This window comes from Bos javanicus, chromosome 2, assembly GCF_032452875.1.
Source record: "Bos javanicus breed banteng chromosome 2, ARS-OSU_banteng_1.0, whole genome shotgun sequence".
Lineage (NCBI taxonomy): Eukaryota > Metazoa > Chordata > Mammalia > Artiodactyla > Bovidae > Bos > Bos javanicus.
In genome coordinates this window covers 119,099,071-119,112,427 of record NC_083869.1, presented here as the reverse complement: position 1 = coordinate 119,112,427, position 13,357 = coordinate 119,099,071, and the positions used below count along the sequence as shown (strand labels likewise).

The following is a 13,357-nucleotide window of genomic DNA, read 5'->3' as shown; positions in this document are numbered from 1 at the left end:
CATTTTCTGATATCCTTAAATTCATCAATGTCTTTCTTAATGGCATGACAAAACCTCATCTTGTGGGTCTATCATAATTTATTTAACCAATCTCCCATTATTAGACATGTACATCGCTTTCATAGTACAGATAGAAAAAAATATTTGTCTGCATTCCTGTGATTTCCTTAGGAAAGGTTTTTAAGGGTGAATAGTTTTTTGTTTTTTTTTTAATATGGAACGCTTTGAAATTTGCATGTCATCCTGGCACAGGGGCCATGCTAATCTTCACTGTGTCGTTCCACTGTTTTTTTTAAGAGTATATGTGCTGCCAAAGCAAGCACTTAAGGGTGAACAGTTTTTTCAAACAGCAGTTTCCATATCATTATTCCCTTCTTTTATTAAGCTAACCAGGAATTGACCTTGCCAGCTTCACTACTTCCGGGTGTAACCCCAGGAAAGTCGGGTTCCCATCCCACCCCGATGGGTCTCCACCTCCCCCTGGGCCTCAGTGAGAAAGTCTTCCCTGGCCTCACCTGTTAAGTCCCTCACAGCCTCATACACAGGCCAGTTGTTCTCATCAATGTATCTCCCTTCACCTATACCATGAAGCCCACTGGACTTAAAAAATTTATTGATTTTTTTATCTTATAGCAAAACAGAAAAAATTAGTAAAAACAGATACAAGGGAAATTAAAATCTCCCACAATGGCACCCACCTGAGAACCATCTTTAGGAACAGCCTTCCAAGAACAGCTACTACAATTTGCTATATAGCTGCTCCCTCCACTCTGACCCCTCCTGTGGCCACTGACATGTTAGTAAGTTAACACAGGTCCTCAGGGCAGTAGCCAGTACATGGAGGAGTCACAAAACAAAGGCGGATGGTTCGATGTCAGCCTGGCTGGCCCCCTTCTGTCATTCCCTCCGCACCCCGAGGTTCATCCGCAGAGCAGCCTGTGTCTGCTCTCCTCTCTTTCACACCTCCAGGAAAAGACTGCAGAAGCTCAATTCAACCCATCACTCAAACTTTCACAAACGGGCACACCATTTTCCCACTGTTTAAGCTTAAATTCATCTTCTGGTTGAAAATGTGGTCTAAAGATGCATTCTCTTAGACATAGCCATCTTGAGATAGTCAAGCAAACGAGGACATAGCTTTCATTACAGAAATGACTTTCCATACAAATTAGAAAAGAAACTGCTGGGAATGAGACAGAAAAAGCATGCATCAGGACATATGAGGCCTACTCCTGAGAATAATATGATAAAAGGGGCGAAAAACTAATGTAATCTCATTTGCAAAAGGTAACGGCTAACATCCTCCTTTAACACACCCCGTGGACCAACCCCCCAGCACAAGGTGAACCTACAGGTCTGCCTGCAGAGTGCTTCAGAAGATAGATGGCAAAGTGGATGTGAAGGTAGAACTCCAGCTTCTGGGCCAGAGAGTCGCCGTCCCGGATGGGCCTGGGGATGTGCTCCTCCCACAGCCTGAAGAACACCTTCTGGTCTCCACTGTCAAACGCAGCAAGGAGATCCCTCTGTGGAGAAGACATCAGAGTGAAGCCTGGTCGGTTACAAGGGATGCCACATCTCCCAACACCCCTGATTTTCACACCCTCCCAATGCCTTGCTGTTGTTCAGTCGCTCATTTGTGTCCGGCTCTCTGTGACCCTGTGAACTGCAGCATGCCAGGCTTCGGTGGCCTTCACTATCTCCCGGAGCTTGCTCAAACTCAGGACCATTGAGTCGGTGATGCCATCCAACCATTTCATCCTAGACACCCATATACTCCATCATTTCAGTGTGAGCAAAACCAAGTCTCCTTTTCAGAGGTGAGGGATAGGAAAAGAGAGATCCGGAAGGCTTCAGACTGCCTTGGCTGACATTCCTGCAGACCACCCCTGGTTTTCCACTGCTCTGCAACATCAAATCTGAGCATACTGAAGAACAGAGGGCTTCCCGGGTAGCTCAGTTGGTAAAGAATCTGCGTGCAATGCAGGAGACCCTGGTTTGATTCCTGGATTGGGAAGATCCCCTGGAGAAGGGATAGGCTACTCACTCCAGTATACTTGGGCTTTGCTGGTGGCTCAGCTGGTAAAGAATCGCCTGTAAAGTGGGAGACCTGGGTTCAATCCCTGGGTTAGGAAGACCCCTTGGAGAAGGGAAAGGCTACCCACTCCAGTATTCTGGCCGGGAGAATTCCCTGGGCTGTATAGTCCATGGGGTCACAAAGAGTTGGACACGACTGAGCGGCTTTCACTGAAGAACAGATGCAATGGTGAAGGTCTCTGAAATGGAAGGAATCTGCCAACAGCACAAGAATACACTCAGGTTGCCCTTTGGACTTGGTGACCCACCGCCTAAGACTGATGAGAATAGCTCGGACCCAGAGCCCAGCCAGACCTCAGCGGAGCGACCTCATACTTACAGAGAGTCACTGACACCACAGCTGCCAAGATGTGGCGTGCGGCCAGGAGTTCAGCCACGTGGAATGGTCAATCCCAGGCCTGGGAGGTGGGACTGAGCGTCGTCACGGGCTTGCTGTTGCCAGAAGCGTGTCTGGTGGTGAGGGCAGCGCAGAAAGTGACCACAGAGCCCAGCTCCCCCAGAGTGATTGCCTCCAGGTCCAAGAATAGGACGCCTGGGCTGGAGACGGAAGGGGAAACACAGGCCCGGCTCCAGGCTAACCTCGGGGTTGCGCCAGCCTGACAACGTGGGGCAGCGCCCATGGCCCGACTCACCACGTGGTGGTTGAGACAAAGAACTCTGGAGAAAGGAGGTGGCAGTCAGCACATCACCTGTCTCACAGGAGGAGCGATAACTGACCCACCACCAACACCTGCTGTGTGACTTTACAGATTTAGGCAAGGTGGTTCGGCGGTAAAAGAATCTGCTTGCTGATGCAGGAGATACAAGACATGCCAGTTCGATCCCTGGGTCGGGAAGATCCCCTGGAGGAGGAAATGGCAACCCACTCCAGTATTCTTGCCTGGGAAATCCCATGGGCAGAGGAGCCTGGCGGGCTTCAGTCCATGGGGTCGCAAAGAGCGGGACACTACTGAGTACGCATGCTTGCCTTCAGGACCAAGACAGCTTCCTGCTGTGTTTTCCTTTTTGTATCAAATGCCCACAATACCCAGACCTCCGTTTTGGGCTCAACTGCAGAAACTTTTTTCAGTTTTCTGATTTTTTTTTTTTTTCAGATTTTCTGTAGAATCTCCAGTTCCCCCATCCTTCACCACCATTATTGGGTCACTGTTCTTTAATGCTTTTAATAGTTTTACATTTTTTTCTGTAAATTTTTTTTAAGGTAAAATATTCTATTTGTTTATAATCAAGCTTTTTAACATAAGATAGAAACCTACAGAGAACAGGGCTGCTGTGTTTGGTTTTCCTTAAGTCAGAAACATTCTCTGATAAGGAGTCTTCCGACATGAACCCTACAAAAATGTTCTCTGTATCATGTGACCGAGAACAATGGTCTCTGAATATTACCTCACTCAGGAAGGGACTGGCTTACACTGGAAAGAAACTCAGAAGTTTTCAAAATAAGCCCCACAGTGAAATTCTACCTCTTCAAAACTGGCCTCTTTGGGGGGACCTGGCCAGAGCATCCCATGTTCTTGTCACTTCCTAATACAAAGGTGAGAGGGACGTGCTGCTGGGGCCTGGCCCCGCCCCAGGCTCAAGTCTGCTGAGCCCTGAGCAATCCCTGCTGACCACCCAGGGGAGGACTCTCCCTCGAGGTCCAGGAACTGTGTACAGACTCTTGAGGGTGTCTTAAAGCCTGGAGTCAAGTGTTTTCTTAACATGGTTTGGCAAAGTATGCCTACGCATCACATGGCCCATTTACAGTTTATTCTAGACTCTGCATTTGTAGACCTGGGACCACAAACCTTTGCTGTGCCATGACACTCCCAATTTATAAACCATAGTCTGAACCTGGAAATGGTCCCTGCGTAGGGCACCCGAAGCTGGTGTTCTGTGACAACCTGGAGGGATGGGGTGCAGAGAGAGGTGGGAGGGGTTTTAGGATGGAGGGGACACGCGTATGCCTATTGCTGACTCATAATGATGTATGGCAAAAACCATCACAATATTGTAAAGTAATTATCCTTCAAGAAAAATTTAAAAATAAATAAATTTTAAAAAAATGACCCCTGAATTTAAAATAATATCTACACATAAAGCAATCCGACTCAATGGACATGAATTTGAGCACACTCCAGGAGATAGTGGAGGACAGAAGTGCCTGGTGTGCTGCAGTCCATGGAGTCAGACACAGCTTAGTGATAACAACAAATAGAACAATCCAGTGTGATAACTCATAGGGGTCACAAAAAATATTAACTTCTCTAATGTAAAGTGTGATCTCAGCCACAATTACCAAGATCAGAAAATTACACACCACCAATAATCACCCATACACACAGGTTCTTAAAGAACTGTAATTAAGGAAATTTTGTCTATTGAGGGCCACTGACACTTGGCAAGTATCACTAAGCCACCGCTCCAGGTATTTTTGTTTGGGAAACCTATAAAGGCGGGACATAGCTGTTTACTGAATGGGCAGAAAAGACAGGCTTCTCACAATCAGAAAGTTTCAAGACCTTTCAAGTTAAGTAGCCTCTGTTTGCATGTCTAATGATGACCAGACTCTCTTCTCCTGCTCTGAAGTCTGCTCTGGGGTTGGGAGGAAGCCTCAGGCTGCCCGGTGCAGCACTGGCAGAGGAGCCCGTGTCTGAAGTGGTGCAGGCTCGGCACCCAGATGCCCAAGGCCTGGAGGGGTGCTGGGCAGGGCACAGCCCCACTCCAACTCCCTGGGCCACTTCAACAGTGTCCCTGCTCGGTGGTACCCATGCCAGGTCATGGGGGAGTCAGGCTGTGGCCTGACCTCCAGCAACTCGGTGGGACTCTCAAACCAAGTCTCTGATTTTTCTTGGAAGTATGTATATTGAAACAAATTTATTAAAATAATCAAATCATGTTTTATGGGTTACCATTGGAAATTCTGATTTGTTTAATACTGACTTAGCCTCACTCCATGTAGTGTTTAGGAAAATGAACAAGAGAGTTATAAGAGGATAAAATTTGTAAATTCCAAAAAATAAAAATATTATCAGGCAAAGCTGAAACAAGCTGCCTCAGGAAATGGTATGTTCTCTTGTCATGGGTTGTACTTGAGGTGAACCAATTCCTTACCTAGAACATTTTGAACGGGACGCAGAATCAAATGACTGAAATGAGGACTTTTTGTTTTTGGCCACACACGTGGAATCTTAGTTCCCTGATGAAGGACTGAACCTGTGCCCCTTGTATTGGGGGCACAGAGTCTTAACCACTTGACCACCAGGGAAGTCCTTGAAATGAAGACTTTCAAGGCCTTTTCTGATCCCGCTGCAGCCCAGCGCCAGGGGCTCCCAGCCACCCAGGCCTTCCTTTGACAGGGTGCTGCCCTGTATATGGCTCTTGCCCACTTCGACCTCCCCAAACTAGATGGCAAGCATCCTGAGGGCAGATATTTTGTTTTATTTTGTTCACCATAGTGTCCCCAGTACTTAGAATTAACCTAAACTTCCTCAGGGTGGAGATCACATTTGTCTCTGTTTCTAAGCATTGCGTGGTTTCTTCTTCCTACCAAGAAATATGTATGGAAAAACCTTGTGTTGCCATTCATTTTCTAGGTCAGTCAAGAAAGGATGTGAAATCTCTCCAGAGATTTGAAGATGATATCACCCGTTTATCCATAAACATCAGCACAGTCTAACAAGTTGCTCTGCCCAGGTCCCCAGAAATGATTCCAACATTCTCTAATGGTGACGTATTTTAGAAGTTGGGAGCATCTTGATTACATACGAAAATCAAAAAGTAAAATGTTACCTGGAATTTCAATGATTTGGGGTCCCTTAAAGAGCCACATGTAGATTTAGATAATGGTTTTCCTTTTATTTTGCATTCTTTCAAAAATGTTTTCAAGGTGTCTTCAAATTCAGCAAAATCTAAATACTGTAAAAAAAAAAAAGCATAAATGAGCATACATTTCTCTGTTCTAACATCAACAAAGTGACTGTCTTTAATGTAATTGTATCAGCTCAATATTATCACAAATATATAATGGGATTAATTAACTGTCATCTTTGGAGAAGTAATGTGGGATCAGGAATTTACTTATTGATATACATACTAAAGGCCTAGAAAGACAGTATCATAGAAAATATTCATTTCAGTTCAGTTCATTCACTCAGTCATGTCTGACTCTTTGCGACCCCATAGACTGCAGCATGCCAGGCCTCCTTGTCCATCTCTAACTCCCAGAACTTGCTCAAACTCAAGTCCATCGAGTCGGTGATGCCGTCTAACCATCTCATCTTCTGTTGTCCCCTTCTCCTCCTGCCTTCAATTTTCCCAGCATCAGGGTTGTTACCAATGAGTCAGTTCTTCGCATCAGGTGGCCAAAGTATTGGAGCTTCAGCTTCAGCATCAGTCCCTCCAATGAATATTTGGGACTGATTTCCTTAAGATTGACTGGTTTGATCTCCTTGCAGTCTAAGGGACTCTCAAAAGTCTTCTCCAACAACACAGTTCAGAAGCATCAATTCTTTGGTGCTCAGCTTTCTTTATGGTCCAACTCTCACATCCATACATGACTACTGGAAAAACCATAGCTTTGACTAGACAGACCTTTGTTGGTAAAGTAATGTCTCTGCTTTTTAATATGCTGTCTAGGTTTGACATAGTTTTTCTTATAAGGAGCAAGAGTCTATTACTTTCATGGCTGCAGGCACCATCTGCAGTGATTTTGGAGCCCAAGAAAATGAAGTCTCTCACTGTTTCCATTGTTTCCCCATCTATTTGCTATGAAGTGATGGGACCAGATGCCATGATCTTAGTTTTTTGAATGTTGAGTTTTAAACCAGCTTTTTCACTCTCCTCTTTCACTTTAATCAAGAGGCTCTTCAATTCCTCTTTGCTTCCTGCCATGAGTGGTGTCATCTGCATATCTGAGGTTATTGATATTTCTCCTGTCAATCTTGATTCCAGCTTGTGCTTCATCCAGCCTGGCATTTGTCACGATGTACTCTGCATATAAGTTAAATAAGTAGAGTGACAATATATAGCCTTAATGTACTCCTTTCCCAATTTGGAACCAGTGCGTTGTTCCATGTCCAGTTCTAATTGTTGCTTCTTGTCCTGCATACAGGTTTCTCAGAGGCAGGTAAGGTGGTCTGGTATTCCCATCTCTTTCAGAATTTTCCACAATTTGTTGTGATCCACACAATCAAAGGCTTTAGCATAATCAGTGAAGCAGAAGCAAATGTTCTGGAATTCTCTTGTTTTTCCTATGATCCAATGGATGTTGGCAATTTGATCTCTGGTTCGTCTGCCTTTTCTAAATCCAGCTTCAACATCTGGAAGTTCTCAGTTCATGTACTGTTGAAGACTAGCTTGAAGGATTTTGAGCATTACTTTACTAGTGTGTGAGATGAGTGCAACTGTGTGGTAGTTTGAACATTCTTTAGCATTGCCTTTCTTTGGGACTGGAATGAAAACTGAGCTTTTCCAGTCCTGTGGCCACTGCTGAGTTTTCCAAATTTGCTGGCATACTGAGTACAGCACTTTCACAGCATCATCTTTTAGGATGTGGAATAGCTCAACTGGCATTCCATCACTTCCACTAGCTTTGTTCGTAGTGATGCTTCCTAAGGCCCACCTGACTTCACACTCCAGGATGTCTGGCTCTAGGTGAGTGATCACACCCTCGTGGTTATCTGAGTCATGACGATCTTTTTTGTACAGTTCTTCTGTGTATTCTTGCCACTTCTTTTTAATACCTTCTGCTTCTGTTAGGTCCATACCATTTCTGTCCTTTATTGAGCCCATCTTTGCATGAAATGTTCCCTTGGTATCTCTAATTTTCTTGAAGAGATCTCTAGTCTTTCTCATTCTATTGTTTTCCTCTATTTCTTTGCATTGATCACTTAGGGAAGGCTTTCTTATCTCTCCTTGCTATTTTTTGAAACTCTGCATTCAGATGAGTATATCTTTCCTTTTCTCCTTTGCCTTTCACTTCTCTTTTCTCAGTGATTTGTAAAGCCTCCTCAGACAACCATTTTGCCTTTTTGCATTTCTTCTTCCTGGGGATGGTTTTGATCACCAGCTCCTGTACAATGTCACTAACCTCCATCCATAGTTCTTCAGGCACTCTGTCTATTAGATCTAATACCTTGAATCTATTTGTTGTTTCCACTGTATAATCGTAAGGAATTTGATTTAGGTCATACCTGAATGGGATAGTGGTTTTCCCTACTTTATTCAATTTAAGTCTGAATTTGGCAATAAGGAGTTCATGATCTGAGCCACAGTCAGCCCCCAGTCTTGTTTTTGCTGACTGTATAAAGGTTTTGTTTTGTTTGAGCCCTTCGAGTGGCTCCGGAGGGTATGGGGTTTGATTCTAAATGTGATTTCACCCCTCCTACCACCTTGTTAGGGCTTCTCCTTTGTCCTTGGACATTGGGTATCTTTTTTTGGTGGGATCCAACATTCTCCTGTTGATGGCTGTTCAGTGGTTAGTTTCTCACAGGAGAAGACGAGCATACATCCTTCTATTCTGCCATCTTGTGATCAGAGGAGAAAATGTTCATTTACATAAAATAAATGTGCTTTTAGAAGGAAAATGTGAGTTGTAAGATTCATTATAATTATTCATAGAAAATAAAATGAAAAAAAGAAACAAGAAAAGAATATGTGCAGCAGCCTGAAAAAAGCAAAAGTGATTGGCAGAAGGCTTGATGGCTTTGGGTCTAGTAGGTCACTGGGAATTTGTTACCTGCAACAGGGATTAGAAATAATGCCTGTCCCTAAGAAGAAAGGTAAGTCATTAAACCTGGGAAACACCATCTGTGATCTTCAAGTAGGGCACTAAGGATCACCCTCCGTCTTTAAACATCATGGACAGAAGAGCCTGGCTACAGTCCATGAGGTGGCAAAGAGTCAGACAGGACTGAGCATACACACACACACAGGGTGGCAAAAAGTCAGACAGGACTGAGCGTACATACACACACACACACACACACACACACACACACACAGAGCTTCATGTTAGTGACACAGACTACTACTGCCGCTCTCCACTTCTCTGCCCATCTCCTCAGTTTGTGGCAGTCACACTTTTCTGTTTCCACCTCCTCTAACTCTGGCTATTTCTCCGGGCCCTGTCCACCACCCTCTGCTGTGACGCCTCTGAAAATTTATTCATGATCACACCAAATTTCAAAGCTGCATCCCTCAGGTGGATGCCTCATTCCTGCTCCATGGTCATGTCTCTCATGTGTGACTAAATGCCTAACGGACACTCAGTCACACTCCAAAACAGCAGCAACCATTGCTTTAGCATCGACTCTATGCCGGTCCCCTGATAAAAGTAGCTATTGTTGTTTAGTCGCTAGGTGGTGTCTGATTCTTTGTGACCCCATGGACTGTAGCCTGCCAGGCTCCTTTGTCCATGGGATTTCCCAGGCAAGAATACTGGAGTGGGTTGTTATTTCCTTTTCAAGGGGATCTTCCCGACCCAGGGACCGAACCCATGTCTCCTGATTGGCAAGTGGATTCTTTACTGCAGAATCACCTGGGAAGCCGGCTAAAAGCTGTAGAGAATATCAAAAAGCATAAGGCGTAGGCCTATCCTTCAAAAACTTTCAGTGTGGGGCACATAAAGGTCCATTAATAGGCAACAAGTTAACTAGATGATGACGCAGCCACTCAGTGAAATACTCTACAGTATTCAGAAGTCTGAGGCAGAACATAGGAAGGTGTTTATACTGTATGACTGTTGACAGATAAAAGGCAAGCTACAGGGAGAGAAATTCAAGAGGGAGGGGACATCTATGGTTAATTCATGCTGATGTATGACAGAAATCAAACCAATATTGTAAAGCAATTATCAATCAATTAAAAATAAATGAATTTTTTAAAAAGGTAAGCTACAGAACAATGTGCATGGTATCACTACATTTTGTAAAATAAACTATTTATTCATGTGAATATATTTTGAATATTCAAAGGAAAAAAAGTCTAGAAATGTAATATACTAAACCATTAATAGTGGTCACTACAGGAGCAGAGTAAGAGAATTCACTGTTTACACTTCTATACTGTTTGAATCTTTTACCACGAGCATGTATTGCTTGTATAACTTTCTTTAAAGGAAGTCTAAAAAGCAGCTCTAAGATTTCAGCTTATTATGAACACACTGAAAATTATAAAATGGAAAATAGATAACAGTAATGTAATGATATAAACATTACAAGGCATCATAGAATTTGTTGCATTGTAAAACACAAGCGTCGCAAGTTTTCAAGATCTCTTTCTCTGTGACCTGTGTTTTGTGAAACATACCTCTTTCACTAGTCCAAGTAATTCTGATTCATGAGCCAGAACGTCTACCATATTGAACAGATACTGTTAATTCTCACAGCAAAAATCTCTGCAAGGCAAAAACATAAAACAAAGGCTTTCATTTCAATCATCTGTGAATTAACAAAAGAGAGCTGTAGGGGACTTCCCTGGTGGTACAGTGGATGAGTATCCACCTGCCAATATAGGGGACACAGGTTCCATCTCTGGTCTGGGAAGATTCCACATGCCGCACGGAACAACTAAGCCCACAAGCCACAGCTGCTGAAGCCCACGCACCCTGGACTCCAGAGGCCACAACTACTAAGCCTGAGTGCTGCAACTGCTGAGGCCCGCGTGCCCAGAGCCTGTGCAACAAGAGAAGCCGCCAAAATGAGAAGCCTGAGCACCACAACAAAGAGAAGCTCCTGCGTCCTCGACCAGAGAAAAGCCTGCGCAGCAATGAAGACCCAGCAGAACCAAAAATACATAATAATAACTTTTTTAAAAAACAGGTAGCTGTAGTGGGCAGAATAATGGCCCCCAAAGTTGCCTGTGTCTTAATCCCCAGAATGGGTGAATATGTGATGTTGCTTAGAAGGGGGGAATCAAGCTTCTTCCTACCTCAGGGCCTTTGCACATATTGTTCTCTCTGCATGCAACAGTTTTCCCCTTTCTTTCTTCACCTGGCTGACCTCTGTGCTTAATAAACATCACTTTGTCAGAGAAGTTCTTCACGACCATCATCTGAATAAGATTCTGTTATGATCATCTCTCAGTGAACATGAGCCATCATTGGGTGTTCTATTACCCTGACATTCTTAAAAAGTACAGAATTTTCTGTACACCTTTATATCATAATAGGCTCACTTACTGAGGACTTATCATAAGCCAGGCAATGTGCAAAATGCTTCACATTTAATTTTCACAATAAACCTGAACAATGAATATGATTTATATTCTTCTTTTACAGATGAGGCAACTGAGGCCCAGGGAGGGTGAAGTGTTCCCTAGAACTCAACTAATAAGTGACAAAGTGGAAATTTAAATCCACACTGATATTAACCACTATAGTATTACCCCAAAGTTTGGACCATCTGAATTAGAATCCCCTGGGATGCTTGTGCAAATGAAAACTCCTAGCATCACTCTGATCTTACTGAACATAATGTCCAGAAACTACTTTAAACAATCTCTCCCGATGACTTTTATGCACGTTCCAAGTTTGAGAACCACAGCTTTACTTTATGCAAAAACTAGAGAAAATTTCTTCAGTCACTTTTGAGGGTTGCAGGGGCAGCTTCGGAATTTCTATATGATAAGGATTTAGGGCCTACGAGCTAGTTGAATAAAGGTAAGACTAAGGCATTTGTCTGGAGGAGGAATTTGCAAGGAATTAGCAAGCATCCTGTTTTTGCTTAGATTGGAACAAATCTGGACTTAACCTAGGTGCCTGGGGAGAGGGGTTGGCTGATGGATAACGGAAGGGATGGATCTAAAAGCCCCAGGCCACCCTCCCGTGCCCCCACTACCCAAATGGACGATCTGGAGCCCCCTTTGTCCGGCTCACTGGAGCAAAGATCGGGGACTACTTGTGGCAAGCAGCTGGCCTGTCCTCGGGATGTCCGAGCAGCCGCCTCAGGCCCGCGCCAGAAAAAAAGTCCAGGATCGCAAGCGAAAAGTCGGGGCATCCGGCTGCGGCTGCTGAGTTGGCGCATCGGGGTCTTCCTCTGGGAAGGGGGCTCAGCAGAGCTGCGGCCCTCGGGCCCATCACTACTCCTCCCCGCCCGGGGACGGCGGGCTCTGAGATCGCCCGGCCCTGTCGGGGCGGGGAGGACGCACTTACCTGCTCCTCCGTAGCGGACGCACGCGCCTACCCGGCCCGGCCTCCACGTCTCCAGCCGTCGCCCCGGCAACCACCGCCGCCAGCCTGGCACCACGTGGAGCAGAGCAGCCAATCATGGGGCGTGACCTGTGCGGAGCATCCTGGGAGGAAAGGCGGAGCCTGGGAGGCTACGCTCCGAAGCTTACAGGCGTCGGAAGTGAAGTTGGAACTCGCGGAGCGGTGACGGCTGCGGATGTCGCGCTGCAGAGCCAAGTTACCCGTCCTCCTTTCCACAGTTTCCCATTGGCTCATTTCCACAAATATTGTGCCTGGCCCTGCGGATAAGCCCAATCAGGGTGGAAAATAAACTGGCAAGAGATTGCAGTGTGGTGTGAGTGGAAATAGATGGGCGTCGTTATTCCCATTCCAGAGGAGCCGCCTTCAGTTCAGTTCTGTTCAGTTGCTCTGTCGTGTCCAACTCTGCGACCCCATGGACTGCAGCACGCCAGGCCTCCCTGTCCATCGCCAACTCCTGGAGTTTACTCAAACTCATGTCCACTGAGTCGGTGATGCCATCCAACCATCTCTTCCTCTGTCGTCCCCTTCTCTTCCTGCCTTCAATCTTTCCCAGCATCAGGATCTTTGCAAATAAGTCAGTTATTTGTATCAGGTGGCCAAGGTATTGGAGTTTCAGCTTCAGCATCAGTCCTTCCAATGAATATTCAGGACTGATTTTCTTTAGGATAGATTGGTGGGATCTTGCAGTCCAAGGGACTCGCAAGAGTCTTCTCCAACACCACAATTCAAGAGCATAGATTCTTTGTCGCTCAGCTTTCTTTATAGTCCAACAATCACATCCATACATGACTACTAGGAAAACCATAGCCTTGACTAGACGGATCTTTGTTGGCAAAGTAATGTCTCTGCTTTTTAATATGCTGTCTAGGTTGGTCATAACTTTTCTTCCAAGGAACAAGTTTCTTTTAATTTCATGGCTGCAGTCACCATCTGCAGTGATTTTGGAGCTGCCTCGGAACCAAAAATGTAGCCCAAGATCTGCCTTAAAGCTCCAGGCACTAGAATTCCACCCCACTGCAGCAGTTTCCAGGAATTTAGAGAAACTGTTTTTTCCCCATGTGAAATGTAGGTTTG

At 44.9% G+C, this 13,357-nt stretch overlaps 1 protein-coding gene and 1 non-coding gene across 7 annotated transcripts in view; both read right to left on the bottom strand.

Moving 5' to 3' along the window:
- ARMC9 (armadillo repeat containing 9) overlaps positions 1-12,488 on the bottom strand; it is a 179,202-nt gene extending 166,714 nt beyond the window's left edge. For 3 of the 6 annotated variants that reach the window (XM_061388098.1, XM_061388119.1, XM_061388108.1), the window contains exons 1-4: positions 12,227-12,334; positions 10,384-10,471; positions 5,866-5,991; positions 1,353-1,523 (exon numbers count right to left, since the gene is read on the bottom strand). In XM_061388098.1, coding sequence (XP_061244082.1) covers positions 1,353-1,523; positions 5,866-5,991; positions 10,384-10,434 — 348 coding nt within the window. In that variant the 5' untranslated portion in view covers positions 10,435-10,471; positions 12,227-12,334. The other 3 variants (XM_061388069.1, XM_061388079.1, XM_061388088.1) reach the window with 3 other exon arrangements.
- On the bottom strand, positions 209-312 carry LOC133236094 (U6 spliceosomal RNA). The gene has a single exon (XR_009732728.1). It is a non-coding gene; the product is annotated as a U6 spliceosomal RNA (small nuclear RNA).
- Positions 12,489-13,357: the final 869 nt, after the last annotated feature.